At 45.5% G+C, this 26,984-nt stretch overlaps 1 protein-coding gene across 6 annotated transcripts in view; it reads right to left on the bottom strand.

The window, feature by feature from the left end:
* The window catches only part of DAPK2 (death associated protein kinase 2), a 121,319-nt gene extending 113,680 nt beyond the window's left edge, over positions 1-7,639 (bottom strand). Inside the window, exons 1-2 of one of the 6 annotated variants that reach the window (XM_023255222.2) lie at positions 7,499-7,639; positions 1,258-1,355 (exon numbers count right to left, since the gene is read on the bottom strand). In XM_023255222.2, coding sequence (XP_023110990.2) covers positions 1,258-1,349 — 92 coding nt within the window. In that variant the 5' untranslated portion in view covers positions 1,350-1,355; positions 7,499-7,639. The other 5 variants (XM_006932468.4, XM_023255223.2, XM_019832273.3 and 2 more) reach the window with 5 other exon arrangements.
* Positions 7,640-26,984: the final 19,345 nt, after the last annotated feature.

The following is a 26,984-nucleotide window of genomic DNA, read 5'->3' as shown; positions in this document are numbered from 1 at the left end:
CTGACTACCCTCCAGCCTCTGGCCCTCTGTCTTCTTCCCACCCCTTCACCCCTGGATTGCCAGTGGCAGCCGGCTCAGGCAGAAGGCTGAGGACTCATTCCCCTCCAGGGTCTCTGCAGTCTTTGCTCCCCCATCCAGCCAGCTAGTCAGTCAGGACAAGCACTCCCTGGACTTGAAGTAACTGCACCTTCCTCTTGGAGTAAGGCTCCTCTGGCTTTGAAACTCTTTCAATTTTGTCTTTAAACATAAAAGAAAGTAAGAGAATTAGGCCTGACCTAAGAGCTCTATAAAGGGGAAAGGCCCCCTGTGTTGCATCGTGGATACAGCAAAGGCCCTAAACCCCCAAGTTTTTACTCTGCTGGGTGTGTGAAGGGGTGAGGCTTGGTGTACCGGTAAGCATATGTGAGTGTGTAAGTGCCATGCTCATTGGAAAGGGCATGACAGGTGTGCAGGTGCAAACTGGACTGGCCAGACCCTGGCCACGTCACTCGCTGGCTGACCAATTTCAGGCAACTTGCTTAAACTCTTTGGGCCAGTTTCCTCACTTGCAAAATGAGAATGAAATGAATTCCCATCTCTTGCATTGCAGTGAGAATCCAACCCTAGGGCTGGTGATCTTTAATCACTAAAAAACTGTTTAAATATTAGCGGATTATGGAAATGGAAGGCAAGAAGAGAGCTTGGGAAATCTTCATTCCTTTCTGAAGAGTAACTACTTTCAGATATCAGGACTTATCCCTGGCTGCATTCTAGATTTTAGCAAACCTAAAAATGCACCCAATAACTCAGATCCTAGGAACCTTCGTGACGAGGCTCGCGTACCCTGTTACTCAACGTGAATCCGTTTTCAGGAGGATTACTTCACCTCCCATTCAGGCACTGAGCTTATGAAACAAAATCCTGAGAGCCATGGAGAATCCTAAGTGGGACTCAGAGAAGAAAACCAACAGACCAGGTCTCAGTCCAGAACCTGGGAATGGCTTTGTGAGAAAAGTAACAGATGAAACGAGAATCATTTAGCTCACCATAACTGTCAGCCAGGCTATACTGAAAACCTAGAGCTCAAGAATTCTAGTCCCTTATGCCAGCAAGTCTTTATTTCCACAGAGATGACTGTTTTCAGAGCCGCACATGAAGGTGAATGCCTCAGGATTGTTTTTAAAGTTTCCCACGAGTCCTGTGACAAGCCCGTGCCTACAAGATCAAGTGACAAGTGTACCAGGAGAGGCACCCCCTCCACCTCTCCCAGCCTCTTACCTCCCCAGCTCCTCTCCGATGTCATAAAAGTCCTCCACCTTCTGCTGCTTGAACGTCTCCATGTTTGGGCTCTTCATTGAGGCCTGGAGCATACAGCCCTGAAACGGGAGGAAACGGGAGGTCAGGACAGCCATGAACACTGGTGGAAGCCTCAGAGTCTGGGCCTAAAAGTAATCAGCTCGCAAGGAGCTAATAATTTAACAATAATCCACAGCACTGGTTCCTTAAGAATTGCCCTGCTCAAGCAAGCCTTTTCTCACCAATGGCTGACGATATACGGTTCTTTTTTTTTTTTTTTAATATTTATTTATTTTTGAGAGAGAGATAGAGCACAAGTGAGGGAGGGGCAAGAGGGAGAAGCAGGCTCCAGGCTCTGAGCTGTTGGCACAGAGTCTGATGCAGGGCTCCAGCTCATGAACCATGAGATCATGACCTGAGCCAAAGTCGGACGCTTAATGGACTGAGCCCCTATACGGTTCTTATTTGATGTATACCAATTCAAATTTGTTAAGGAGATAGAAAAAGAGCCCTCCTCACTTCTTCAGATCTGCTCTGAACAAGTTCAGAGAAACAGCACCATGGCCAGCTTCGGCAATTTGTACTCATGAAATCCAGGTCTACTGAGAAAAGAAGCAACCATACGACAGGAGAGCGAGCCCTCATCTTTGAGTCAGAAGTTCTGGATTCAAGTCCCAACTGCCTGGGTAAGTCATGTAAACTGCCGGAGACTCAGTTTCCTCATCTGTAAGATGGGTTAATACTATTTAAAAAAATGCAAATCATGAAATTATTTTGTAAACTATAAAATGCTGTAAAAAGGTAAGGGATTATCATCACCTTAGTTCCCTCAGGGGCTGTGCCACCCAACTGCGAGTCTGAACTGATTTATAAACTCTCTCACTCATCACCCCAAGGGAAAGATGGACGGGAGTGGTGTGACAAATCACAACAGGCACCAGGAGTCAGGAGCTAGAGGTTCTAGTTCCAATTCTGCCCACAACTAGCTCTGTGACCTCATCTCTTGTCAGAGGAGCCTCAGATTCCTCATCTATAAAATGGAGCCAACTGCCCGCCCAGATCACCTCAGTAAGAGCCAGAAGACAACTCTGAGCCATGGGGAGTGTTCACCACTACACCAGAAGAGACTGTATGCATCCTACCCTGGGATCCCCCTGCCCCAAGAAGCCCCACCCATTCTTGGAGTTCCATATGCCATCCTGGACAACACCCCAAGGGCAGGGCCCAGGACACAGCCTGCAAATGACAAAGATAAACCCAGCTGCCTGTGGATGTGTCTTTCGAGAGTCATTAGCAAAGGCCTCTCAGAGCTCATTTTGGCTAGAGTTGGCAGCTTTTCTTCTGCCTGCCAATCAGATACCAACCACGCCCAGGGCCCCATGAGCCCCAAAAGACTGTTTTCACCAAGCTGGGTGGAGGCACCATTACATAAGGGTGAGTCTCATCAGTGCCAAGTGGCTGGAGCTGTTCCAACTCTCAGAAAATGTATACATTTCACCCTCTTTCCTCCAGTGCTGCCCCCTGCAAACCACAGCTCTATTACTGAGATGCAGCCTGCCTCCCTCCCTTCCACGGAGCACACATCCCTGAAGACCCCCAGAGCTGGCCTGGCTCCCCAGCCTGACTCTCCTGCTCACCTGCCGACCTCCTGCCCTGTCAGTGCACATGGTCCATCGGGCATCCTCCTCCCTCTTCGGTCTTCACCTTGTGCTTGGCCTGAGCCCAGCAAGCATGGAATACAAAAAAGGGCAGGCTCCCAGGAGCCCCAGTTGTAGACTAGCCTGGGTGTGTATTAGCTGTGTAACCCACACAGGCTGGCACCATCTTTGGGCCTCAGTCCCCTCATCTGTAAAAGGGGCTGATAACATCCATATCGCCTACTTCACACAGTCCTGAGGGGTGGGGTTACTCAGTTCACACACCTAAAGAAAAGCAGAAAACTCCAAGAAGTTCTGTTGACAGATACACTGAGAGCAGCCCCTGGAACAGCTAAGATCCTCCATTTGGCGATAGGCCAGCTCCATTTGCTATCAGGAGCTGAGAGGGGTTCGAAGCAATCCCAGCTCCCCAACAAAATCATGAGCCCCTGCCTTGGGCTCTAGGGGCAGCCAGGGGCTCGGGGGCAAGGAGCCCCCTAAGGACAAACTAGGACCACCAGTTTGGCTCCAACTAACCTTTTTGGCCTTATCTCCCTCCCCCCACATACCTATAGTATAGCTAAAGTAGACCTTTCCCATTCCCCCAAAACTTCCACCCTTGCCATGCCTCAGCGCAACCTGGCCCCTTTCCATGGAAGGCCCACCTGGAGAGCCTCCCTAGGAAAACAGCTCTCTTCCCACAAGACCTAGCTCAAATGCTACCAACTCTGAGGCTCCATGACCCTTTTACTCATCAAAACAAATTAAAACCCCCTTCTCCCTTTTCAGTTCCCAGAGAGGTCTCATCATACACTTTTAGGGTTAGAGCATTCGTATTTTGGCTCATAACTGTCTATGTCTAACCCAGAAGGAGAATTCACAGATTCTATAGTCACACCTGGGTTTAAACCCCAGCTCTACAACCTCTGCACACATTGAGCACAGGACAACTTTTCTAAGCTTCAAATTACTTACATGGAAAATGAATCTGGACCATGCCTACTGTTGGTGACTATGTGGAGAAATCAGAACTCTCCAACACTGCCAGGAGAAGCACACTCTGGGACAACCACTTTGGAAATCTGTTGGGCAGTTTCTATGGACATCTGTAAGGGAAATGCATGTAGATGCCTTCCAAAATGGCCCATGTCAGAATGTTCACGGCAGCATTATTAGTAATAACTAAAAATTGGAAACAACCAAACGGCCATCAATAGAAGAATAGATACGTAGATAGAGTTATACCCATGCAATAGAATTATTACACAACAATGAGAATAAATAAACTACGGCTACCTGCAACAACATAGATGAAACTCACAAGCCTAATAATGTTGAATGAAAGAAGCCAGACAGAAAAGATTACATACTGTGTGATTCCACTTAGGCAAAACTCACCTGTGGTGCTAAAAGTCAGAATAGTGGTTACCCCTGGGTGGGAGGTGATGTCTAGGACTCAAGGGGGGTTTCAGGGTACAGGCAATGCTGTTTCTTGATCTGGGCAGTGGTTACATGGCTATGTGGTATGTACACTTACTTTATATACAATCAAAATTTTACATAATAAAATATGAGACTAATATCTACTTTTGGACAAAATGAGATATCATACGTAAAATGTTTTAAGTAGTGTCTAGATGGTTCCAACAAATGTGAATTCCTTCCCTCCTGCCTACTGCCTTGGAGCCCCATGAGGGCAGTGGTGGTGACATTCTCACCTCTGTCCCCTTGTAGCAGCTGGTAGACAGCAGGTGCTCCATAAATGTTGGTTGATTTAAATGTAGTGGCCCAGGCTCCATTCTCAAAGCCACTGCTCAGATGCTTCAAGTTAAAATAACCAATGACAACTTAAAGCCTCTTCCTGATATCTCTCCCCAAGATGAATTTGTGTTTTATCAATTTTCTCAATATAGGAACATGAACTAAAGGGGAGAAACTCTGAGGTGGAATTATAATCACCAGTTAGGACCCAGAAAAGGCCCCAGGGCACAGGAACCTTTCGGGCCCTGAAAAGATGAAAGCACATGTCAGAGGGGAGGGACACAGCTACAGCTTTTGGTCAGAGGCACAAGCCATCAGCTCTAGACATTTCAAGGATGAAGCCCATCTTAATGCCCACATTTCTCTTAATGGAATCGCTAGAATTCATACTCCTGCCCCCAACCCTAATAATAAGCAACACTTCTGAGGGTTAACACAGATTTCCTAGAACCTCACAAAAAGGGACCTCAAAGATCACTTAGGGGATTTTTAAACTCTGCTTCAGGAGCCACCAGCATGAGGAAGGGGAGGCACAGCAGTTCTACTTTATATTGTAAGTTAGGGCTCTGTGTAAGAATTCATGGCGGTCGGCGGGGGGGAGGGGGGGGTGGTTGAAAACCACTGGTGTCTGGCCTAACCCACTTGTTTTACAAAAGAAGGAAACTAAGGACCAGACAGGGGAAGGGACCTATTGAGTCACACAGCTAGTCCGCTCCAGCTGTTCTGCCCTGGGCGTCGATGACAGCACCCTCAACCCTGCTCATGCTGCTGAACATTCAGAGACCATCGCACCACCTCACCCAATATAAGTCAGTGACATGGGACCACTGCAAGGGAGCAGGCATGATGGTCCTCTTCTACCTCTCCCCACACTAGGAATCATCACCCAGCCTCTGAGGAGGTCATCCACCGAAGGAAAGGGACCCTAGGGGCGCCTGGGTGGCTCAGTCGGTTGAGGTCTCGGCTCAGGTCATGATCTCACAGTTCGTGAGTTCGAGCTCTGCATCGGGCTCTGTGCTGACGGCTCAGAGTCTGGAGCCTGCTTCCGATTCTGTGTCTCATTCTCTCTCTGCCCCTCCCCTGCTCATGCTCTGTCTCTCTCTGTCTCAAAAATAAATAAAACATTTAAAAAAATCTGAAAAAAAAAAAAAAAAGAAGGAAAGGGACTCCAGCATCACAGACCCCCTCCAGGCATTCAAGGCTTTGACGAACTCCAACCCCTGATAAAGAAACTTGGGCTCAGACATCAGCCATTTGCCTAAATTGACAAGAGAAAACCCCATTTTTCTAGTGAAGGTCCAGTCCATGTGCAGCCTGCTTGTTCACTCTCATATCTAATAAGGAGGCAAACCTGAGGGAGGTGGTCAGGACAGTTCAGGTCTCATTCCTGCCAGCTGGAAACTTGCTCCAGACCACCACCCACCCACCCTCATCCACACCCCTGCACCCTCTGCCCAAGCCTCTCCCAAAGCTGCTGAATTATCAGTGGGGCCACTTTAGGTGTTAAAAACACATCTTAGGAGATGGGCGGTTTGGGGAAGAACAGGACTCTGAAAGTATTTGTGAAGAGGCCAAGGCGCCAGCTCCCCTTAGTCACCAGGACTCCCCCAGAAATACCTTACATGGACGCAGCTGGGAATCAGAGTCAGAAACCATAGCAGCAGCCCCCAGCTGCCCTCGGCTGGATTCTAGAGAACAAGGTGTCAAGGGCTGTGTTCTCTCCACATGCCCCCAGGGACCTTCTTCCCACCTGCTTCTGAGGCAACCAGCTATGACTTCCTCTCTTCCAGGGTGTACCCCTAAGGTACCACTACCTTCATGGCCTCAGTGTTCACCTCTTTCCTCCTTCCCAAAGTGAGAATACTTATTTCCACATGGCAAAGTCACAGTGAGGGCTAGCCAGACCCACACATGCCATGAGGCATCCACAATGCCTGGTCCAGAATCAGGGTCAACAACTGACAATGCCTTCCTTCCTATGCCCTTCTACCCCAGACCCACTGACTACCCCCATGCCCACCGTAGCTCTGGCCTCGGTCTGGGCCCCTGACGATGGGGCTTCATTCTGCCACAAGCAAGCTATGTACGGAGCAGCCTTCTTGAAACGAGTCCTTGTGCAAATGGGGAGAGGAGGTGTGCGAGGTGGCCGTTGCTGAGAAGACTGGCCCCTCTCCTCCCGCGAATCTGTAGTGCTCTCTCCATTAAGGCGCCCTACGTTGATGAAAGTCTGTCTCTATCTCTCGCCTGGGTGCCAGGCCTCGGCCCGCTGCCCCCACCCGGTCCCTCGGGTCGAAGTGCCTGGCTTCGGAGCGCGGCCCTCTGGGGCGCAGCGGGCAGGTCCAGGGCCGGCCACAGCGCCCAAGGGCAAGGCCGGCCATACCCGGGGGGGTGGCGTCAGGGAACGGGGCGGCGGGCTTGGGGAACCCGAGACAGATCCCGGGACCAATCTGTCCCCGCCAGCCTCAGCCCCGCGCGCCCCGTCCCGCCCGTCGAGCCCGCACACGGGCGCTACTCACGGCGGGAGGCTGCGCTGGGCGGGCACGGCGAGCACGGCAGGCGCGACCGGGTGCGCGGCGCTCGTCTCTGCTCTCCGGCCGCCCGCCCGCGGAGCCGCTGAGGAGCCGAGGGGGCGGAGCGGCCTGCCCGGTCCCAGGCGCCGGCTGGAGGCGCTCCCGGCCGTCCCGGGACGGGGCTCGGGGCGCCCCCTGCTGGGAGCCCCCTCCGGACAGCCCCGAGGTGAGGGCCGACAGCCTTCCACCAGGTCCGGCGACACTTCCAGGAGTCAAGGGCGAGAGCCAGGGGCAAGACCCTCCAGGCGTCCTTACCGGCTCTGAGGTTCACAAGCTGTGTGGCCTTGGGCAAGTCAACGAACCTCTCCAAGCTTTATCTGGAAAATGATTTAAATGAGCTGCTGATAATGTGACGTAGCCTGGCACAATCGCTCAGACAATGTTATTTCCTTGTCCCTCCACCCTTAACCTCCACACCCCCCGCCCCCAACACGCACACTGTGAGAGAGGAAGTCCCACTAGGGAATAGGCCGTTTCCTCCCTCCCAGCCAGAAGGCTCCCTGACATATTCTTCTGGGAACCTCACCACCCACGTTTCATAGCTGGGTAGGGGCTGAGATGGAGAGGGACACTCCCCTCCTCACCACCAAGCCCCAGCTTGGAAGCAGCCTAACCTCCTTCGCCCTCCGTACCCCCAGCCTCTGCAAGGTTGGTAAGTGAAGCCCCGCATCACCATCAAGCCTTCCTTAATAAAGGACTTGGCAGTGGATTCCTCCTCTCGTCCTTCTGCCAAGAATCCCAGGAGGGGAAAAGAAGAGTGAGAGTGGAGAGGGTGATGGGAAGAAGGAAGCGGAAACAGAATCACAGACAAGACAGAACTTACTTCAAGACATGAGACTGTTTAGCAAAAGGAAATGGAGGCCCCTTCCCAGAGTTTCCATCCCTAAGTCACCCACAGGGCTCCTCAAGACAGTCCTAGGGGAGAAGGTGTTAGATTCAGAGCTCTGCCCTTTGGTTCAAAGCCCCACTCTGCCATTCCCCATGTATAGTCTTAGGCATGGCACCCGAGCTTTTCCTTCATCAGTTAAGTGGGGCAAACAAACCTTCTTAGAGTGTCTAATGGAGCTTACATGGGGCTGAAACGAAAGCATGTGCAAGTTGCATCTAGAGGACCTCCACCAGTGTGGGCAACCTCTCCCCCACATACTGGGGGTACTGACAAGTACAGATGAGCCCCGCCCCCCAGCTGACCAGTGCCTGAGACAGCCCGGAAAAAGACCGCAGAACTTCCTTGTTTATAAACTTTCACATCCCAGGACAGCGCAGGCCCTGAGTCTCCTGTCCCAAGAACACCATGCTACCTGGAGTAATACCCAAGACCAGAGGTGGCTTCCAATGTCAGTGACAGAGAAGGACACCCACTGAGCTTTCATCTTTTCATCAGCATAGGGCAACCCTTCATCCTCACAGACTCTCAAAACGCACACACACACACACACACACACACACACACACACACACACCGCCTATTTCCAGTCATCTACTGCTATGTAACAAACCACCTCAGCCTTGGTGGCTTGAAACAGCAATCTTGTCAGGCTCACAAATTCTGAGGGTCAGGAATTCAGACATTGCACAATTTGGCTTATCTCTGCTCCACAGTGTCTGGGGCTTCAACTGGGAAGACTTGAGTAGTTGGGAATGACTTGAATGGCTGGGAGATGGAATATTCTGGAGGCTTCTTCATTCACATCATAGCCTGGGCTATGATACATCCAAGCTGGACTCGGCCAACACTGCCAGAACACCTACATGTAGCCTCTCCATCACTTCCCCATGAGCCTCATGCTTAACACCTAATGTGCAACAACAGCATTCCCCTTGCATGAAGTAATTCTTAGATTTGATACTTGGCAAATTAGTCAAAGAACATTGCAGCTGGAAGGGTCATTATCAATCACCCCAACCAGCCTGTCATTTTTCAGATGAGGAAACTGAAGCTCAGAAAAGAAAAAGTGACTTGCCCAAGGTCACACAGCTGGTAAGAGGCAGAGCCAGGATTAGAACCAGGCCTCTGCCAGATTCTGTTTGGTGTGCTTTCCACTGTACTTGTCAAATGCAAGTGCCTAAGGAGATACCATCTGGAAATGCATTTTTTGCTTAAGATTGAGTGAGCTTATCAGACCCTCATCTGACAGCAGCAACAGGACATTGAGCACTGAACATAGGGCCAAAGTGGCAGTGGGCAGAGAAGGAAAGGTCCCAAGGGTGGGAGCAACAGTGCACATATTCCATAATGAAACCAGAGGAAGGGCCGGGTAAGAATCAAGCAATTCCACTCCAGCTCCTGCATGGTTCCAACAGCTGAGAAAATAGTACAAATGCCTCACTCTGGCAATTAAAGCCCCAGCCTACATTTTCCAGGCCTACACATACATCCTCTTCCGTCCTGTGGATGCACATCCAGCTCTTTGCCAGGTTGGATTATTGGCTGTTCCTACATCCATGTTTTTGTTTAAGCCACTCCACTCACCCACCCCCATCCCATCCTACAAAATCATACCCCTCCTTCAAGGGCCCTCTCAGGTATCATATCTTCCATGGAAACCTTCCTGATCTACCTCCAGCTGGCTTTCTCCCCTGAACCCCACCGCTCTTGGTTTGCACCTAATTGGCATTCCCCTTCCCCTGTTTTAGTTATCATTAGTGCCCACTTCTCTTTGCCTTTAGGGCAAGGACAATGGCTTGCTCATCTCTGCACCGAGGCAGTGTCTGATATCTCCAACCCAATAAAGTTTGTTAAATTGGATTGCTAGAATGTAAATGTCGCAAGACCACAACTGTCTTGTTTCTGTTGTCCCCCAAGGATACCGAAGTACCTGGCACTTAGTGATCATAATTTGGATGGAGAGATGTACGGTTCATTTCTTTCAACATGAGCCATCTCAGTGCCAAGAACTTTACTTCAAGGTAGATGCAATTATCCCTTTTTACAGATGTAGTAACTGAGGTTTGGGGAAGTTGACTTGCCCACCAAGCTCACCCAACTTGTAAGAGGCTGAGTGTGCTGTGAATCTGGCCTGTCCATCTCCAAAATCCAGGATCTTTCTGCTCCTCTGCCCGTTCCACACACTGCTCTCCATGGAAACTTGAAAGTATCCTAAAACCGTGTCAATACAGGGGTTCTCATCCATGGCTGCCCATCAGAATTGCCTGAGAGTATTTAATAATCCTCATGCTCAGACTATACCCCTCACCAATTACACTGGAACCTCTAGAAGTAGAATCTGGGCATCAGTAGTGGTTAAAAGTCCCCAAGTGATTCCAGTGTACAGGTTGAGAACCACTTTGTTCACGTCACAGAGATCTGGGGAAATGAAAGCATCCTCCATCAGCCCACCAAACTGCAAACACATCTGAGCACCTGCTTTATGCAAGATTCTCCAAGGGACTGTGAGATGGGTGAGTCACAGGAGCTTGAAGCTTCCACAGGGAATAAGCCCACAGGGAAAGAGGTAACCGTAGCAAGCAGCAGAGGGCAATGAACACGGCGATATCCTAAAGCACACTTTGGTGCCTGGCAAGTTTACAGAGCCTAACAACCTGCTGGCAAGGAGACAGAGCAGGGATTAAGCTGCTGCACAAGTCGGCTGGGGCAGCTGGCGCTGGAGTCTATACAGAGAGTGCAGAGTTTGAGGATTAAATGATGCCACAAGCCTGAGTGCGGATCCCAGCATGTAATTCACTTACTGTGTGATCTAGGGCAAGCTTCTTGATCCCTCTGTGTCTCATTATCCCCAACGGCCAAGTGGAGCTAAGAATAGCGTTGTGGATGTTCAACAACATATATTCATTAGAGATATATGTGAAGGACTTAGATCAGGGTCTAGCATGTGGCAGAGTGCTCAATGAGTATTAACTGTTTTAATTTTTCCTTTAAAGTCTGGTGTGAGCTTCCCTAGAGGAGGGAATGGATCTTAGCCATCTTTGCACCCCACCCAGCACCAGCCTGGCCCAGAGGAGGTTCTTAGCAAGTGTCACATGAAGTCTGGAATGCAGGCTTCTTGACAATGGGCCCAGCACTGACTCCTTTCTTAGGCTATTGGAGCAGGCCAGGGGAGGGCACAGGTGGTTCCTCCCTGGCTGGCTGGCTTGCCTCTTGGGTAGGAGGCAGGCAGGAAGCCTCCTCCTCCCAAAGGTGGCCTGGTGGCCTGGCTTCTCAGCCCTTCCCAGCCCTGCCCACCCTGCCCTGTGCCCTCTGCTCTCCCACACCCAGCCAGGCAATGTCGAGGGTGTGGAGCAGGCCTGGAAGCCGTTCCTGTTTCCTCCCTCAGGAGGCCCACGGGATCCTGAAGCCAAAGGTGGCTGCTTCAACGTCTAGCCTTACTGGACTCAGCGAGGCCTTGACCCCACCAAGGAAGGGGCTGGGGTGTGGGAAGCCTTGTCTTTTCCTGGAAACCCAGAGGATGGGGATTTCCTGGGCACGTGTACATGCTCATTCACTCTGCAAACATTCAAGGGCACCTCCTGGGGCTGGATGCTGTTAGGGGCAAGTATAGACTCAATGCTCAGAAGTGTCAGGAGGCTAGAGTAGTCTAGCAGGCATCATGAGGGGCTTGAGGGGAAGGAGAGGCTTGATTCAAACTTGAAAGAAGAGGACCAAGTGAGTAGGAGGTGGAGGGAAAGGGAGCACATTAGGTGGGAGTAGCTGTGTGGACAAAGGGCTGGGTGTATGGAACCACCTGCCATTTACTGCCCCAACCCCCACCTGAGCCAGCATAGGGGTCACACTGTAGGATCATGACCCAGGCATTTGCCACCACCTTCAGTCTGGGGCAGAGGTTGGTGGCATGCACACTGAGTTCTTGGAGAAGGCCCCCAAATTATGCCTACCTTTAGGGCTACAAATTTCACCTACGTACTACTCTAGGCTCGGGGATCAAGTAGCCCTATTTATATTCCTGTCCAGCCACTTTCTAGGGAAATCACTTTCCCTCTCTGAGCTTCAGTTGCCTCATCTATAAAATAGGAATAATTACACCTTTTCCCTCAGGGTTGATGTGAGGACCAGACAAAATATTTGAGAAAGCACTGGTACAAATGTCACCTTCCCTCCCCAAACGGGTGCGTCCCTCTCTCAAAACAGTCTGTCACTTGTGTCATATCTCTCAGGCCATGTTGTTCCTGCAACTCTATGAAATACTTTCTTCCTTTGACCTTCCTTTATCTAAGACTCAGCCCAATTCCAGCCTCATTCATTTTTCAAAATTCGCTGGTGCCCATCATGGGCCAGGCCCTGGGTTGGTCCCTGAGAGAAGTGAGACACAGGCCCTGCTCTTCAGGAGCTCAAAGCCAAGAAGAGAAGCTGTCCTGGAAACAAAGTTCCAGAACCCCCTATGCTCTGGGGCCAGGCCAGAACCCAGGCAGGGACCCAGAGGAGCCCAGGGGTGGGAGGGAGGGTCCCTGAGTGCTGGGGGCTGGGGCAGGAAGGTTCCTCTTAAGAGAGAGCTCTTCCTCAATGTCACAATTATATCTGCTGAGCTGAAGATAAGATTTCGCCTTCCCATGTTTGTTAATGGGTCCTTTGAGTCTCTCCTGCCATCCTTCCCACACTTTGCTGGTGATGTGCTTAGACCCATCAGAGGCCTTTCATGGATCCATGAGGGAAGGATGGGGAAGACAGCAATTCCTCCCCCAACCCCCTCTGAAAAGAAACTCCAGGGCCAGACCTGGTCATTCTGCAGGGGCTCCTGCCACACCCATGGCTGATCCCTGACCTCCGTATGGGCTGAACCTCCAACTCAAAGCTCCTGACCTGCCCTCCCTGGTCTGTATGCTGACTCCATCCTAGCTGAGCCCAGGTCCTGACCCAGTTATAAGCAGCTGCATCCGGGAAAACAAAGGCAAAAAGGCCAAAACCAGCTGTCCACAGTGGCCTCTGTCCCAAACAGAACTGGGCCTCCTTCCTCACCAGAGCTGTTCTCCAGTGTAAGGGACCCCAGACCTCCTCAGCTCTTTCCTCTGAGGTTTTCTAGCCTCTCAGCCTTGGTTTCTGTTACTCCATCCACATAGAATATGTTCATCTTTCTACTCAAATCAAACCAACATTTACAGAGAATCTGTCCTGAGTCAGGCACTGTACTGAGTTTTCCTGTTATTTCATTTAATCCCCAAGTTGAATACTTGTATAGACTGATAGTATTTTTATTATATATATTTATTATCTTTATTATATTTTATTATATTATATAAACTGAAACTCAAAGAATGTAGTAGGCATTTGATTTGTTTTGACTGTCCAATGTCCAATGCCTTCCTCCCATTTGGGAGGAAACAACTATGGTGGCAGTACTAGGGTATACACAGAGATAATGAACCATCTCCCACCAAAACCGTAGGGAGAAAATCCTCCTTCTTCCAATCCCAGTCTTCATGAGACTAGGCTTGGCCAATCACATACTTCTGCCCAGCACTTTGGATCTCAAGTGAGTACTGCCAAGATGTTCATTGGGCAGCAGCAGCAGTGGAGACATGCTGGACAGATGGTTCCAACCTCTAGAGCCTCTTTGGTTCCTCCTATTCCAGCGTCTCTTTGATTCTGAGTCCCTCTAGCCTTACAGGGAATCCCTTTGTGCTAAGTTGACAACAACCAGCACAACTGGAAGAGACAGGAACGTGCTCAATGGTGAAGGGCCAGGAACCAAATGAAGACATTTTCCTTCACACCTGGAGTTTTCTACCTTGTCACGGAGTTTCCAACACAAGAGAGAAGTGGATGGAGCTCCCGGGATGACCGTAAAGGGGACCCCAAGGTTGACAGTGTGCAGCAGGCCTCGAAGGCAACCATTTGAGATGAGAGCAGAGGAACTGTAGGGAACAGAGGGCTTCAAGAGTGGTGGCTCCAAGAGAGAAGTGAAATTGATACATTGGGCAATGTGTTTTAACCTGTTGAGTGGTGCTCTTTGAGAGGAAAATTTGGGGATGCATCTATTATAGGTATACCCAAAAAAATTAAATGAATACAAATGACAAAGTGACTATTAATTCCAGAAAAGAACAAAAAAGTGTGTAAGTAACGAAGTGTTCATCACAATACACCACAGCTCAGCTCTGAGCTCTGAATAAATATTTACATGTCATAAAATGTGAATTATAAATTTTTATCTTCTCTCAATAGAGAGAAGGTTGCAGGATGGGGAAAACTATGAGCATTAAGCCCTCATCTTTCATAGTAGGAAATCAATAGATATATTAAATTGAAAAGTTATTAAATAGGATTATAAATATGTTTTTTGGTTATATGGTGCTGAATAACAAAAGGTGGGATGGAGCCTCACATCGGGCTCTGCATTGAACATGGAGCCTGCTTAGTATTCTCTTTCTCTCTCTCTCTCTACAAAAGAAAAAATATTTTTAAATATTTTTTAAAAACACAGCCCATGGTATCAGAGTTCATAGTCTTCATAGTCACTAATGATAACTGAACACTTACTGTGCACCAATCACTCATTATTATAATCTCCATTCTATAAATGAGGCTTAGTGAGACTCACACAGTTAACATGAAGCAGAGAGAGGGTTTACACTCAGGCAGTCTGACTCCAGAGCCCCAATTATGCCATACCCCAAATCTCCAAGTTCTGCATTGAACATTAGGGAGAGCAGGAGTTGGGGAACAGTGTATGGTGTGACAGGATCAATCACAAAATACCACACCAAGCACAGTGGGGCCAATAGGCCCCTCCCTTATTCTTCCACCTATCCACTGGCCAGAGTATACAGCTTTGAATTTGAGAGAAAGCCTGAGTGAGAATAACTCTATGCGAAAAAGAGAACAACCTACCTTCCTGACAGGGTGGTGGGGACCCTTGGCAGAAGCAGAGCAGAGGTAAGTCTGGCCCTCCATGAGGGGCAGAGGGCAGAAAAGGATAGCTTCATCTAGCAGTGAAATCCACCACAGTGTATCATGCTCAGAGTAAAAGTCTACTTAACTTGGCAGTTTGTCCCCAACCTTCTGGTCCCTACCCAGTCCTCAATAGGAAAGCTAGACTAACAACACACCCAACCCACTTACACAGTTTGTAAACTGGAAAATAAAGAAGTCTCCAAGAACAAAACAAAAAGATGTGTAATATGAAGAGATGTTCAGAAGCATAGAGAATATATCTAGGGAGTCCAATATTAGTCTAAAATGAGTATTCAAGGAGAAGGAAAAATAATAGAAGATATACTAAAAGAAAATTATCGTTGGCAAAAAATTTTAAAAAAAGATAAAAATCTTCAGATTTAAAGGAACCCATCAAGGGCCAAGAAGGGTTAATGAAAAACATATCTATACCAAGGCACATCATGATGATATTTTAGAACCCTAAGAATAAAGAAAAAAATCCTAAAAGAATTCAGAGGGGAAAAGCATCTTGCCTCAAGAATACAAATCAGATGAACAACAGACTTCTCTTTTATCAAACCAAACTGTCCACTAAACGTGAGAGCAAAATGAAGTCTCTTTTTTTTTTTTTTCCAAAATGGTTCAGAAATTTTAGCACACACATCCAAGATGAAAAAAGAATTACTCTGGAAAATGCAGAAAATGTGTAAAGAATCCAAGAGAGTGGATGATACAAGATACAAGAAATAGCTTGGGACCCAGAAGAATGGAACACAGCTAGAAAGAAAACAAAAGTATTCTTTAGGGGCTGACAGTTGAAGGTTTCTCGATCAAGCTGACAAACTTTCATGACATGGGGTTCTATTTCTTTCTTTATGCACCCAGTACTACTTCACAATGTCTTAGAATCACCAGACCCCTTAAATAAATTGATTCAGAGCTTCTGGGAGGTGGGGCTGAGGAATGTGAATTTTTAACAGGCCTTTTAGGAGATTCATATCTACACTAAAATTTGACACCCAATGCATATTTGTTTCTTTTTTTAAAAATTTTTTTAATGTTTATTTACTTTTGAGAGAGAGAACGAGAGACAGAGTGTAAGGTGGAGAGGAGCAGAGAGAGAGAGGGAGACACAGAATCTGAAGCAGGCTCCAGGCTCTGAGCTATCAACACAGAGCCCGGTGCAGGGCTCGAACCCACAAATCACAAGATCATGACCTGAGCTGAAGTCAGACACTTAACCGACTTAGCTACTGAGGTGCCCCTGCATATTTGTTTCTAAAGAGGATTATATATGATCATAAAACGCATCTCATTTATTGGTTTTTAATTTTTAGAAACAATCCTGAAGCTAAGAATGAACTAGTTTAATGGTGGGTACAGATTAATATGTGATGCTATAGATCTTGACAACACACACACACACGCACACACACACACACACACACACATGACAAATTTGGGAAGTAGAAAGGAAAGAAGAGGTAGAAGGAAAGGAGTTTGCTCCAGTTTATATTATTTTTAATTATAATGGAAGGCTCCTAAAGAAAATGGCTGATACCAGGGCTGGGGCAGGGAGAGTACAAGGATGAGAGTACTAGGCAGGGAGAGTACAAGATATTCCACAACCTAGAACATCTTGTGCCAGAAAGTAAGGAAGTACTCAAAAATGGATGGTAACAAATGTGTTGGCGACAAGGGAGCCAGCTTGAAGGGGCTCCCACTGACTAGATTTGCAATAATTTGAGTATTGAAATAAATAATGATAGGAATAGGTTATAATATGTTGAAATTTTTAAAAAGAATCGATATGTTCTAATCTGATATTTAAAAAAAAATTAAGGGGTGCCTGGCTGGCACAGTCAATAGAGTGTGTGACTCTTGATCTCAGGGTAACAGATTCAAGCCCCACACTGGGGGTAAAGTTTACTTAAAAATAAACAAACAAAAGCTTTAAAAAAAAGTTAACTCTGTTTACTTCAGAGATTTATAAAAATTATTTTTAAAATTAAAATTAACATTAAAATTAAAACAAAGAGAGGAAAAGAAAAGAAAGCAATTTTTTAAAGAAAAATGCCAACTCATAAGTGGACATTATGGAATTAGGAAAATCACCACTTTACCACCATATAGCAATGGGTGTTCAGGCAATTCTCGTCACTGGATATCAAAACCACTGAGTGGGAGATGGTTGGAGAACAAGATACTCAGCTGGTTTCTAACCACCATGTCACAGACTATTCATTAATGACAAAGAGGAAAAGGTACTTTTACAATGGAGAAATCTGGCAGATCCCACCTTAATAAAATGTCCAAACTGAGCATTAGTAATAATGGGACAAATGGATGTTATTTGCACTAGGAAAGATAACATCATCGGTGTAGTATTCCTGCCAAAAATGTGGACATTGAAACTGGTCATGAGGAAACAATCAGACAAACCCAGATTGAGAGACATTCTGCCGAACAACTGACCTATACTCTTTAAAAATATCAGTGCCAGGAGGGTGCCTGGCTGGCTTAGTCAGTAGAGCATGTGACTCTTGATCTCAGGGTTGTCAGTTCCAGGTCTACACTGGGTGTAGAGATTATTAAAAAAAAAAAGAAAAGAAAAAAGAAAAAACTTAAAAAATAAACAAAAATATCAACGTCACCAAAGAAAACATAACTGATCTACATTAAAGGAGAGTGAAAAGATAACAACTCTGTGCAATGTGTGATGAGTGAGTGGATCCTGGATTGTAAAAAGAAGTTAAAAGAGACATTGTTGGACGATTACGGAAATTTGCATATGGAAACTTTACTATGTAATGATATCAATACTATGTTTTCTGAGTGGGAGAATTATATTGTGGTTCTGGAGGAGAATGTCCTTATTCTTGGATGTATGCATGTTGAAGTATTTTGAGAAGAAATGGCATTATGTCTACAGTGGTTCCTCAAATGGTTCAGGAAAAAGGAGAACATGTATCTACGTGCAGTAAAAGAAAGCTAACGATGGCAAACTATTAACGGTCTATAGATCTAGATGAATTCTTCTTGCAACTTGCCTGGAAGTTTGAAGTTTTTCAAAATCAAAAGTTGGGGAGAGTAAAACAACATCTATTATGGTAATTAGCAGATAAACTAAAACTAAAAATTGTTGAAACTGATTGTCTTTGGGGAGTAACACAGGTGAGCAGAAAGGGACACCACCAGTTTTCATTTTATATTTTTTGAGCTTTTTTTGGTTTTGCTCTGCATCTATATTACTTTTGGGATGAAAGAAAACGAGCAATTGTAGCACCTGGGTGACTCAGTCGGTTAAGCATCCAACCCTTGGTTTTGGCTCAGGTCATGATCTCATAGTTCATGAGATCGAGCCCTGAGTGGGTTGCACTCGTTAAAAAAGCTTTAAAAAAAACTTAAAAGAAAAAAAGAAACCTAGTAATTAATTAATACGACAAAATACATACAACAGAGGTTGCCCTGAGGATGTAAGCTTGTATCTGAGGAGGGCTCTTCATTCCAGAAAAGAATTAATAAATTATCCTTCAGAAATTAATGAAAATGACAGAATCATATCATGATTTTTACGTACTATTACGTCCTATTTTTTTTTACCAGGGGATTCTTTGTCAATCTACTTAAACCCCTATTTTAGTCTACAAAATAATTAAATAATCTAGAAAATTTTGCATTTTATTCTTTTGATTCACTTTAATCTGGGCAGAGAAATGACTTGCCCAAATCATACTGCTTGATTATTGGCAAATGCTCACTTGGAATCCAGACCTTTTTCCATATATCCTAACCCCATAGTCTTGGATCTGATTTTTCCATGCTGTGAATGTGGACAGGTCACTCAACAACTCCTGCCCACCATTTTCTTTCTTACCTATAAAACCAGGTAGTAGGATTAGATTAACATAAGATCAGCCCCCACAGTCCCTGATGGTAGCCATGTATTTCACTTGGGGAAATAAAGGTCCAGCAAGATTCTGCAACTTGGTAAGTTTTACCCTGCAAGGCAATCTTGAGCTCGACATATGTATTCATTTTATATTCTGACTCATCTGAACAGACCTCACCTTAATGTAGCCACGGAACACTGATATAACAGCCTCAGGAATCCAGTAACAAGGAAACTCAACTGATGTGACCCAGTTTACTTTAAATAGCTTAATCAAAACAACAATAACATCATCAACAACAACCATCACCAAAGAAGCATACATTCCATAAAAAAAAAAAAAAAACCTGATAAGCTTTGCTTATCATTGTAAATTCTCCATAAATCAACATATTAACAACTGTGGGCCAATCTCAATATTAATCATTCCTGTCGTTGTTAATGATGTTAATGCATTCTTGGAAGCCCCAGAAAGCCAGAATCCACTGTGGCTTCTAACAGGTAGAAATTTAAATCGGACAGAGCCTGAGAGATTATCTAACACCTTCACTTTATAGAAGGAAGAAGAAAGCCCAAAAACAAGGGAAGTGACTTTTATCCAAGTTCATACTTGTCTGGGCAGAGCCAGGATTAAAGGTCAGGTCTGACCCATCATGCAGTGGACATTCCTTATATGAAATGCCAAAGGCTCAAGCCCTTGTAAAGCTGAATCCCTTCATCATGACCAAGGTGAGCCTAAAGTCATTCAACAAGAAAACAATGTATCATGAGCTGTGGGAGATACAGGGGGCACCTACGAAGATAGGAAATAAAACACACTGAAGATAACCAAGAATATGAGCAGTGTGATAGTAGTACTTTGATAGGATCAATGGAAACTTACCCAAAGGGTAAAATAACATGTTACTGATTTATCTCCCACCTTAAAAATATATGGTTTTTTTTTTTTAATATTTATTTTTCAGACAGAGAGAGACAGAGCATGAATGGGGAAGGGTCAGAGAGAGGGAGACACAGAATCTGAAACAGGCTCCAGGCTCTGAGCTGTCAGCACAGAGCCCGATGCGGGGCTCGAACTCACGGACCGCGAGATCGTGACCTGAGCTGAAGTCGGCCCCTTAACCGACTGAGCCACCCAGGCGCCCCAAAAATATATGTTTTAAAATGGCTTTACGAAGGAGACATACACCATAAGATGTGTGTGTGTGTGTGTGTGTGTGTGTGTGTGTGTGTGTGTGTTTAGTAACATTTGTTAGGGGTTATCATATTATTAAAAGAAAACATATTCTTTGCAAATAAACTTTTTTTAAGGCAGAGATAACTACTCTTAAAGTTTTAATAGATTTCCTTCTAGCCACTCTTTTTTAGTTTTTTCTAAAGGCGTTTTTTGTTTTTGTTTTTGTTTTTGTTTTGAGAGAGAGAGAGTGCAAGCAGGGGAGGGGCAAAGAGAGAGAGGGGGACAGATGATCTGAAGCAGGCTCCACGAGCACAACAGAGAGCCTAATGTGGGGCTGGAACTCATGAACCGTGAGATCATGACCAGAGCCGAGGTGAGACATTTAACCAACTGAGCCACCCAGGCGCCCTCCTTCTAGCCATTTTTATATGTAAATGCACTCTTTCATTTTTAATTGGGATCATTTGGAATAAATTGTTTTATATTTTGCTTTTCTTGCTTAATTTATCTTGAGAATTCTCTCATGGAATTAACAAGTCTTTGAAAACATTGAGTCCATTAAATGAATATAGTATTAATTATTTAGCACTTTACCTATTGTTAGACATTAAGTTTTATACTTTTCTTTATAAAAAATAATGTGACCAAATGGTTCATAAAGTAAGATTTGAAAATAGTGGTCATGTGGGACGCCTGGATGGCTCAGTCAGTTAAGCAACTGACTCTTGATTTCGGCTCAGGTCATGATCTCATGGTTTGGGAGTACAGAGCCTGCTTAGGATTCTCTCTCTCCCTCTCTCTCTGCTCCTCCCATGATAATAAAAAATGAGAAAAATAAAAAAACGAGTGAAAAACTAAAAAAAAAAAAAACTTGCAACACATATCACTACTCACTAATATGTACAGATCTCCTACAAATCACTAAGAACAAGACTAACCAGAAAAATGGACAAATGATATGAGCGTTTCACATTAAGAAAATATAGGGGCACCTGGGTGGCTTAGATGGTTAAGCGTCTGACTCTTGATTTCGGCTCCGATCATGATCTCATGTTTGTGGGATCAAACCCTGAGTCAGGCTCCACGCTGACATCTTGGATCCTGCTTGGGATTCTTTGTCTCCCTCTCTCTCTCTGCCCCACCCTCTCTCTTTCTTTCTCTCTCAAAATATAAATAAATAAACATTAAAAAAAGAAAATATAAATGCCTCTCACTTATGTAAAAATGATGTTAACCTCATTCATGATGGGAAAAATACTAAAATTCCACTGAGATAAAATTTTTCATGCATTAGTTTAACAAAAATCTAAAAGTTTGATGATGCCTTATTTGGCTGCAGTGAAATGGGCGCTTTCATCCATTGATGGTACAAGTGTATATTGGCATAATCGCTATAAGGGGCAATCCATCAGTAGCTATATAATGTAAATGCATAGATACTTTACCCAACAATCCCGTTTTCAAAAATTTATCCTAGAGATCCACTTGTAAACGTATGATATGAGGTATGCTTGCTCATTGTAGCCTGGTTAGTAATAGCAAAATAATGGAATTAATCTAAATGACTACCAACAGGAGCCTTGTTATTTAAAATGAAACATAGGGGCTCCTGGGTGGCTCAGTCGGTTAAGTGGCAGACTTCGGCTCAGGTCATGATATCACGGTCCGTGAGTTCGAGCCCCGCGTCGGGCTCTGTGCTGACAGCTCAGAGCCTGGAGCCTGCTTCAGATTCTGTGTCTCCCTCTCTCTCTGACCCTCCCCCGTTCATGCTCTGTCTCTCTCTGTCTCAAAAATAAATAAACATTAAAAAAAATTAAAATAAAATGAAACACTATAACACTGTAAATAATGATGGGTAAGTTCTTTGTAGATTTGATATAGGAATATCTCAAAGATATATTGTTAAATAGAAAAAAAAGCAAGGCATAGGACAGTGTGGTCTGGCACAATGTATGCAAAAAGTTGTGCCAACAAGGGTATATATATTTGTATTGGCTTTTATAGGCATAAAACTCTCTGGAGCAGTAAGAAATTATTAATCATGAAACCTGTTGGGGAAGGGTGAAAACTGGGTGGAACGGGATGGGAAGGAATCTTTTCACCATATGCCTTATCCTATGCTTTTAAAAAAATATTTTTGTTTATTTATTTATTTTGAGAGAGAGAGAGAGTGAAGGACAGGCAGAGAAAGAGAGAGAGAGAGAGAGAGAGAGGGAGAGAGAGAGAATCCCAGGCAGGCTCCTCACCATCAACGCAGAGCCCGATGCAGGGCTCGAACTCACAAACCAAGAGATCATGCCCTGAACTGAAGTCAGATGCTTAACTGACTGAGCCACCCAGGTGTCCCTATACTATGCTTTTTGATGTTTAAACCACCTGAAGGTATTATTCATTCAAAAACTAAATAGGAGCACCTGGGTGGTTCAGTCAGTTAAACATCTGACTTCGGCTCAGGGCGTGATCTCACAGTTCATGGGTTCAAGCCCTGTGTTAGGCGCTGTGCTGACAGCTCAGAGCCTGGAGCCTGCTTCGGATTCTGTGTCTTCCTCTCTCTCTGCCCCTCCCCCGCTCATACTCTGTCTCTCTCTCAAAAATAAATAAACATTAAAAATAAAATAAATTTTTGAAAGTGAATAAATAATTCATGTTATTTATTAACATGTTAATTTAGTTTACATTAGTTAGTAGACATTAATTAAACATGCCTATGCAACCAAAACACTGGGAAACATATTTGCCGTATATATGACAAAAAACTCTAAAACTCATACTGTATAGTTTTTTTTTTTTAAGTGAACATCTCAATAGAAAAGTGGGCAAAGGATATCAACAGGTGATGTTTTAAAATCACAATAGAAAACTATTTTCCAATGTTTAATCTTATCAAATGTGAATGAAAAAAAAGATTGCATTTAAAAATCTTCCATCTAGGGCAGGGATTTTTTAAAAATAACAATACCTGCCTCCCAAAAACAAAATAACAACACCCTATAGTAGTGTGGGGCAGAAACACAAACCCCCATGCTTTTTAAAAAAAAAAAAATTTTTAACGTTTTTTATTTTTGAGAGAGACACAGAGCGCTAGCTGGGGAGGGGCAGAGAGAGAGGGAGACACAGAATCCGAAGCGGGCTCCAGGCTCTGAGCTGTCAGCACAGAGCCCAACATGGGGTTTGACCTCACAAGCCGTGAGATCATGACCTGAGCCAAAATCAGACGCCCAATGGACTGAGCCACCCAGGTGCCCCTCACAAACCCCCATTCTTGGTAGGATGTCAATCAGCACAATTTCTTCCAAGGGCAATTCAGCAATATATGTCAAAAGCCTCAAGATTATTCATAAACTTTAGCAAAGTAATTCCACATCTAAGAAAGTCTTCTGTGATAATCACCTCAGTCAGAACAAAGGCAATGCGCCCAGTGTGGTCTGGCATTTAGTGCAGCCGGGTAAGAGTGGTGGCGAGGGTGCCCTGGACGGTCCCTCTGCGGGTCCCTGGGCAGGTGCTGAGAATACCCTGGAGAGCTGACACTAAGCAATCAGTGCTCTCTGTCTTGTTCCTGGCAGGCGGGCCGGAAACCTGAAAGCCAGCACTAAGGAATCATGCTTTGCTGCCATCTAGTGCTCCCCAGGTAACTGCACCCAGCCGGGAAGGAAAACTGTCCTCTCCATCAAGCAACTTGGTACCAAAGGGCCCTCTCGTCTATTTTTACTTAACATACACTAAAATGAAGCATTTACTATGTTCCAGGCATTGTGCTCAGTACTTACAAGCCTTCTCTCTTAATCCTCTTAACAGCCCTATCAAATACCTCACTTTACAGATGAGGATATTAAGGTACAGAGAGGTTCAGTAACTTGCCCAAGGTCACACAGCTACCCAAGTGGCTAAGTCTAGAATTAGAACAAGGTGGCATGTTGGCACCAGGGTCTGTGCTCTGAACCACCTCCTTTGTGAGGGGCAAAGGTCTGTGTGATAATAATAGTACACAGAGAGAACCTTATAGCCCACATAGCAAACTGCTACCTACGCCTTCCCCAAGTACTTCTGTCCTAAATAAATTCACACAGAGACTGAGTTTGCCTCTACCGTACAGGCATTCTAACCTGATTAAGGGACAACTTCTGATCCAGGCTAAATCCAGTGGGTTTAAAAAAAAAACATTTGGAGGCACCTGGTGGCTCAGTCGGTTAAGCGTCTGGCTTCAGCTCAGGTCACGATCTTGCAGTCCGTGAGTTCGAGCCCCACGTCGGGCTCTGGGCTGATGGCTCAGAGCCTGGAGCCTGCTTCCGATTCTGTGTCTCCCTCTCTCTCTGCCCCTCCCCCGTTCATGCTCTGTCTCTGTCTCAAAAATAAATGAACATTAAAAAAAAAAATTAAAAAAAAATTTGTATGGGGCGCCTGGGTGGCTCCATCGGTTGAGGGTCCAACTTTGGCTCAGGGCATGATCTCACAGTTCATGGGTTCAAGCCCCGCGTTAGGCTCTGTGCTGACAGCTCGGAGCCCGGAGCCTGCTCCGGATTCTGTGTCTCCCTCTCTCTCTACCCCTCCCCCACTCACACTCTCTCTCTCTCTCTCTCTCTCTCTCTCTCTCTCTCTCTCTCTCTCAAAAATAAACATTAAAATTTTTTTAATTGTTTGTAAAATATTCCATATATACGAAAAATATATAAGGAATAACATAACAAATACTCAATACCCACCAGCAGCTTTAAAAAAATAGCATTTCCAGTGACAATGCATCAGTGAGGAGTTTCAGCTGTTAGTTCACTGGCTTGTTTTCTGCCATTGTATTAATGCACAAGGAATACCAAATGGACTATGAATGCAATGTGGCTTTTAGAGCAATCTCTCTTCTTCCTAAAAAAGTCCTCCCCCGGTTACAGTTAATTGTATCCTGCAGGAGACATCTGCAGTTTGGGTAACAAAGCTGTTGTTTCACAGTAGAGGTGAGAAACAGTCTGAGAAGGTAGTGGCTTCCTAATCAAAGCTGTGAAGCCCAGGGCTCTGAGGAGGTATCAAAAGAATAGGAAGCCCAAATGCTCAGGCAGCATGATTTGCAGACCAGAGTTACAAACCTGGCTTCCACTGACTCCTCAGCAAATCCATGAAAATCCTGGAGTCCCATGCAAAGTGTCATGCGAGTGCTTTTTTTCCAAAAGAAAAAGGAAAAGGATCCATTCCTAATCTTTTATCAGATTCTCAAAGAGGTCTGAGAACTTCCGAAAAGGTCATGAATCATCCCTACAGATCAGGGGTCGGCAAATGGCCCACAGGCCAAATCCTGCCTAATACTGGCTTTCACACAATCCTCAAGCTGAGAATGTTTGTTTTTGTTTTTTGAGAATGGTTTGTATATTTTTAAATGGCTGGAAAAAAAAATCAAAAGAATTATTTCACGACACATAAAATTAAATGGCATTCAAAGTCGTGTCCATAAAAAATGTTTTATTGGAACACAGCCACATTCATTCGTTTACATATTGCCACAGCTGCTTTTGGGCTACAAGAGCAGAGCCAGATAGCTACAACAGAGACACAAAGCCTAAACATTTACTATCTGGCCCTTGTCCAAAAAATTTTGCGGACCCTGCCAGAGATGGGACTAGATAATACATCTTGTAAATATGGGGGCCTCTTCTCTTCTCTTGTGTGTTGGTGTTGTTGTCATTAAGTACAAACTCATCTAGGTATGTTATCAACGTAGGGGACATTAGTCATTGGAACCATCTTACTGCATTTGGGGAGTTCCTACCACGTGAGTCTTGCAGAGACAGAGTTGGTGTCCCATACAGAAGGCCAGATTCTCCTTTCTCCCGCCTCTGTGGCAGCCAGGGCAAGGACGTGGGACTTGGGATTAGAGACCCCATCTAGGGCTCAAGCTGGAGTGAATCACACAAAACGGCAGGGAGAGGAGAGATCATTCTGGCAATAGTGGAGACATAACAGTCCCATCTAACTTCTAAGACCATTGGGGCCAGCAGGATGGGAGTGCTGCTGCAGTGACCCATTTCTGGTTGTGCGTCACTCAACAGTCCCTGAGGTATGATTTTGTCTTTGCTTCTAGCTGTCTAGCCTCTGTGTCACCCAGCCAAGCCAAACTCAGGCACATAAAGAGATGGGCTGCGTCATTCGTTGCCTGCAGCAGAGGGACTGAAGGCAGAGGTTGGTTAAGTATGAACTCCAAGGGAACAGAGAGTGGCCAATCTGTCCTTGTATCCTCGGCACCTGACAGTGCCTGGTACTCAGAGTGCTCACTAAAATATCTGTGGATGAGAGCACCGAGGAGTAAGTGTGTGCGTTGGTGAGAGTATACACTAGGGATCTCCGACTTCATCAGACTCCAGCCACCTGAAACCAGCAAAGAACATTTCATACATCAGGGTCTCATAAGAAGGGAATATAAAGACAGCCCCTGTTCCTTAACCCCTAACCATGACATCCTGGGTTTCCCAGACCATCGAGGGTCCAGTGATGAGAAATGGTCAGAATTTGGGGATGTGAATTTGATCCTAGGCTGTTAGTCTCAGAGCCCCTCTGATGACACCAGCCATATCTTTTAGAAGCAGACAGCCAGGAGTGCCTGGGTGGTTCCAACAGTTAAGTCTCCGACTTTGGCTCAGGTCACGATCTCACAGTTTGTGGGTTCGAGTCTCACGTCAGGCTCTGTGCTGATATCGTGGAGCATGCTTGGGATTCTGTCTCCCTCTCTCTAAAAAATAAATGAAATAAAAAACATTTTTTTAAAAGGCAGACAGCCAGTTAAAAAGTACTTGTATGCACATGTGTACACGGGCTGGGAGAACATGAAACCGGGTATATACACTAGGGACACAGCTCTTGCCCT

The sequence above is a fragment of the Felis catus genome, chromosome B3 (assembly GCF_018350175.1).
Source record: "Felis catus isolate Fca126 chromosome B3, F.catus_Fca126_mat1.0, whole genome shotgun sequence".
NCBI classification, from domain to species: domain Eukaryota; kingdom Metazoa; phylum Chordata; class Mammalia; order Carnivora; family Felidae; genus Felis; species Felis catus.
This window is presented reverse-complemented; position numbering and strand designations above follow the sequence as displayed.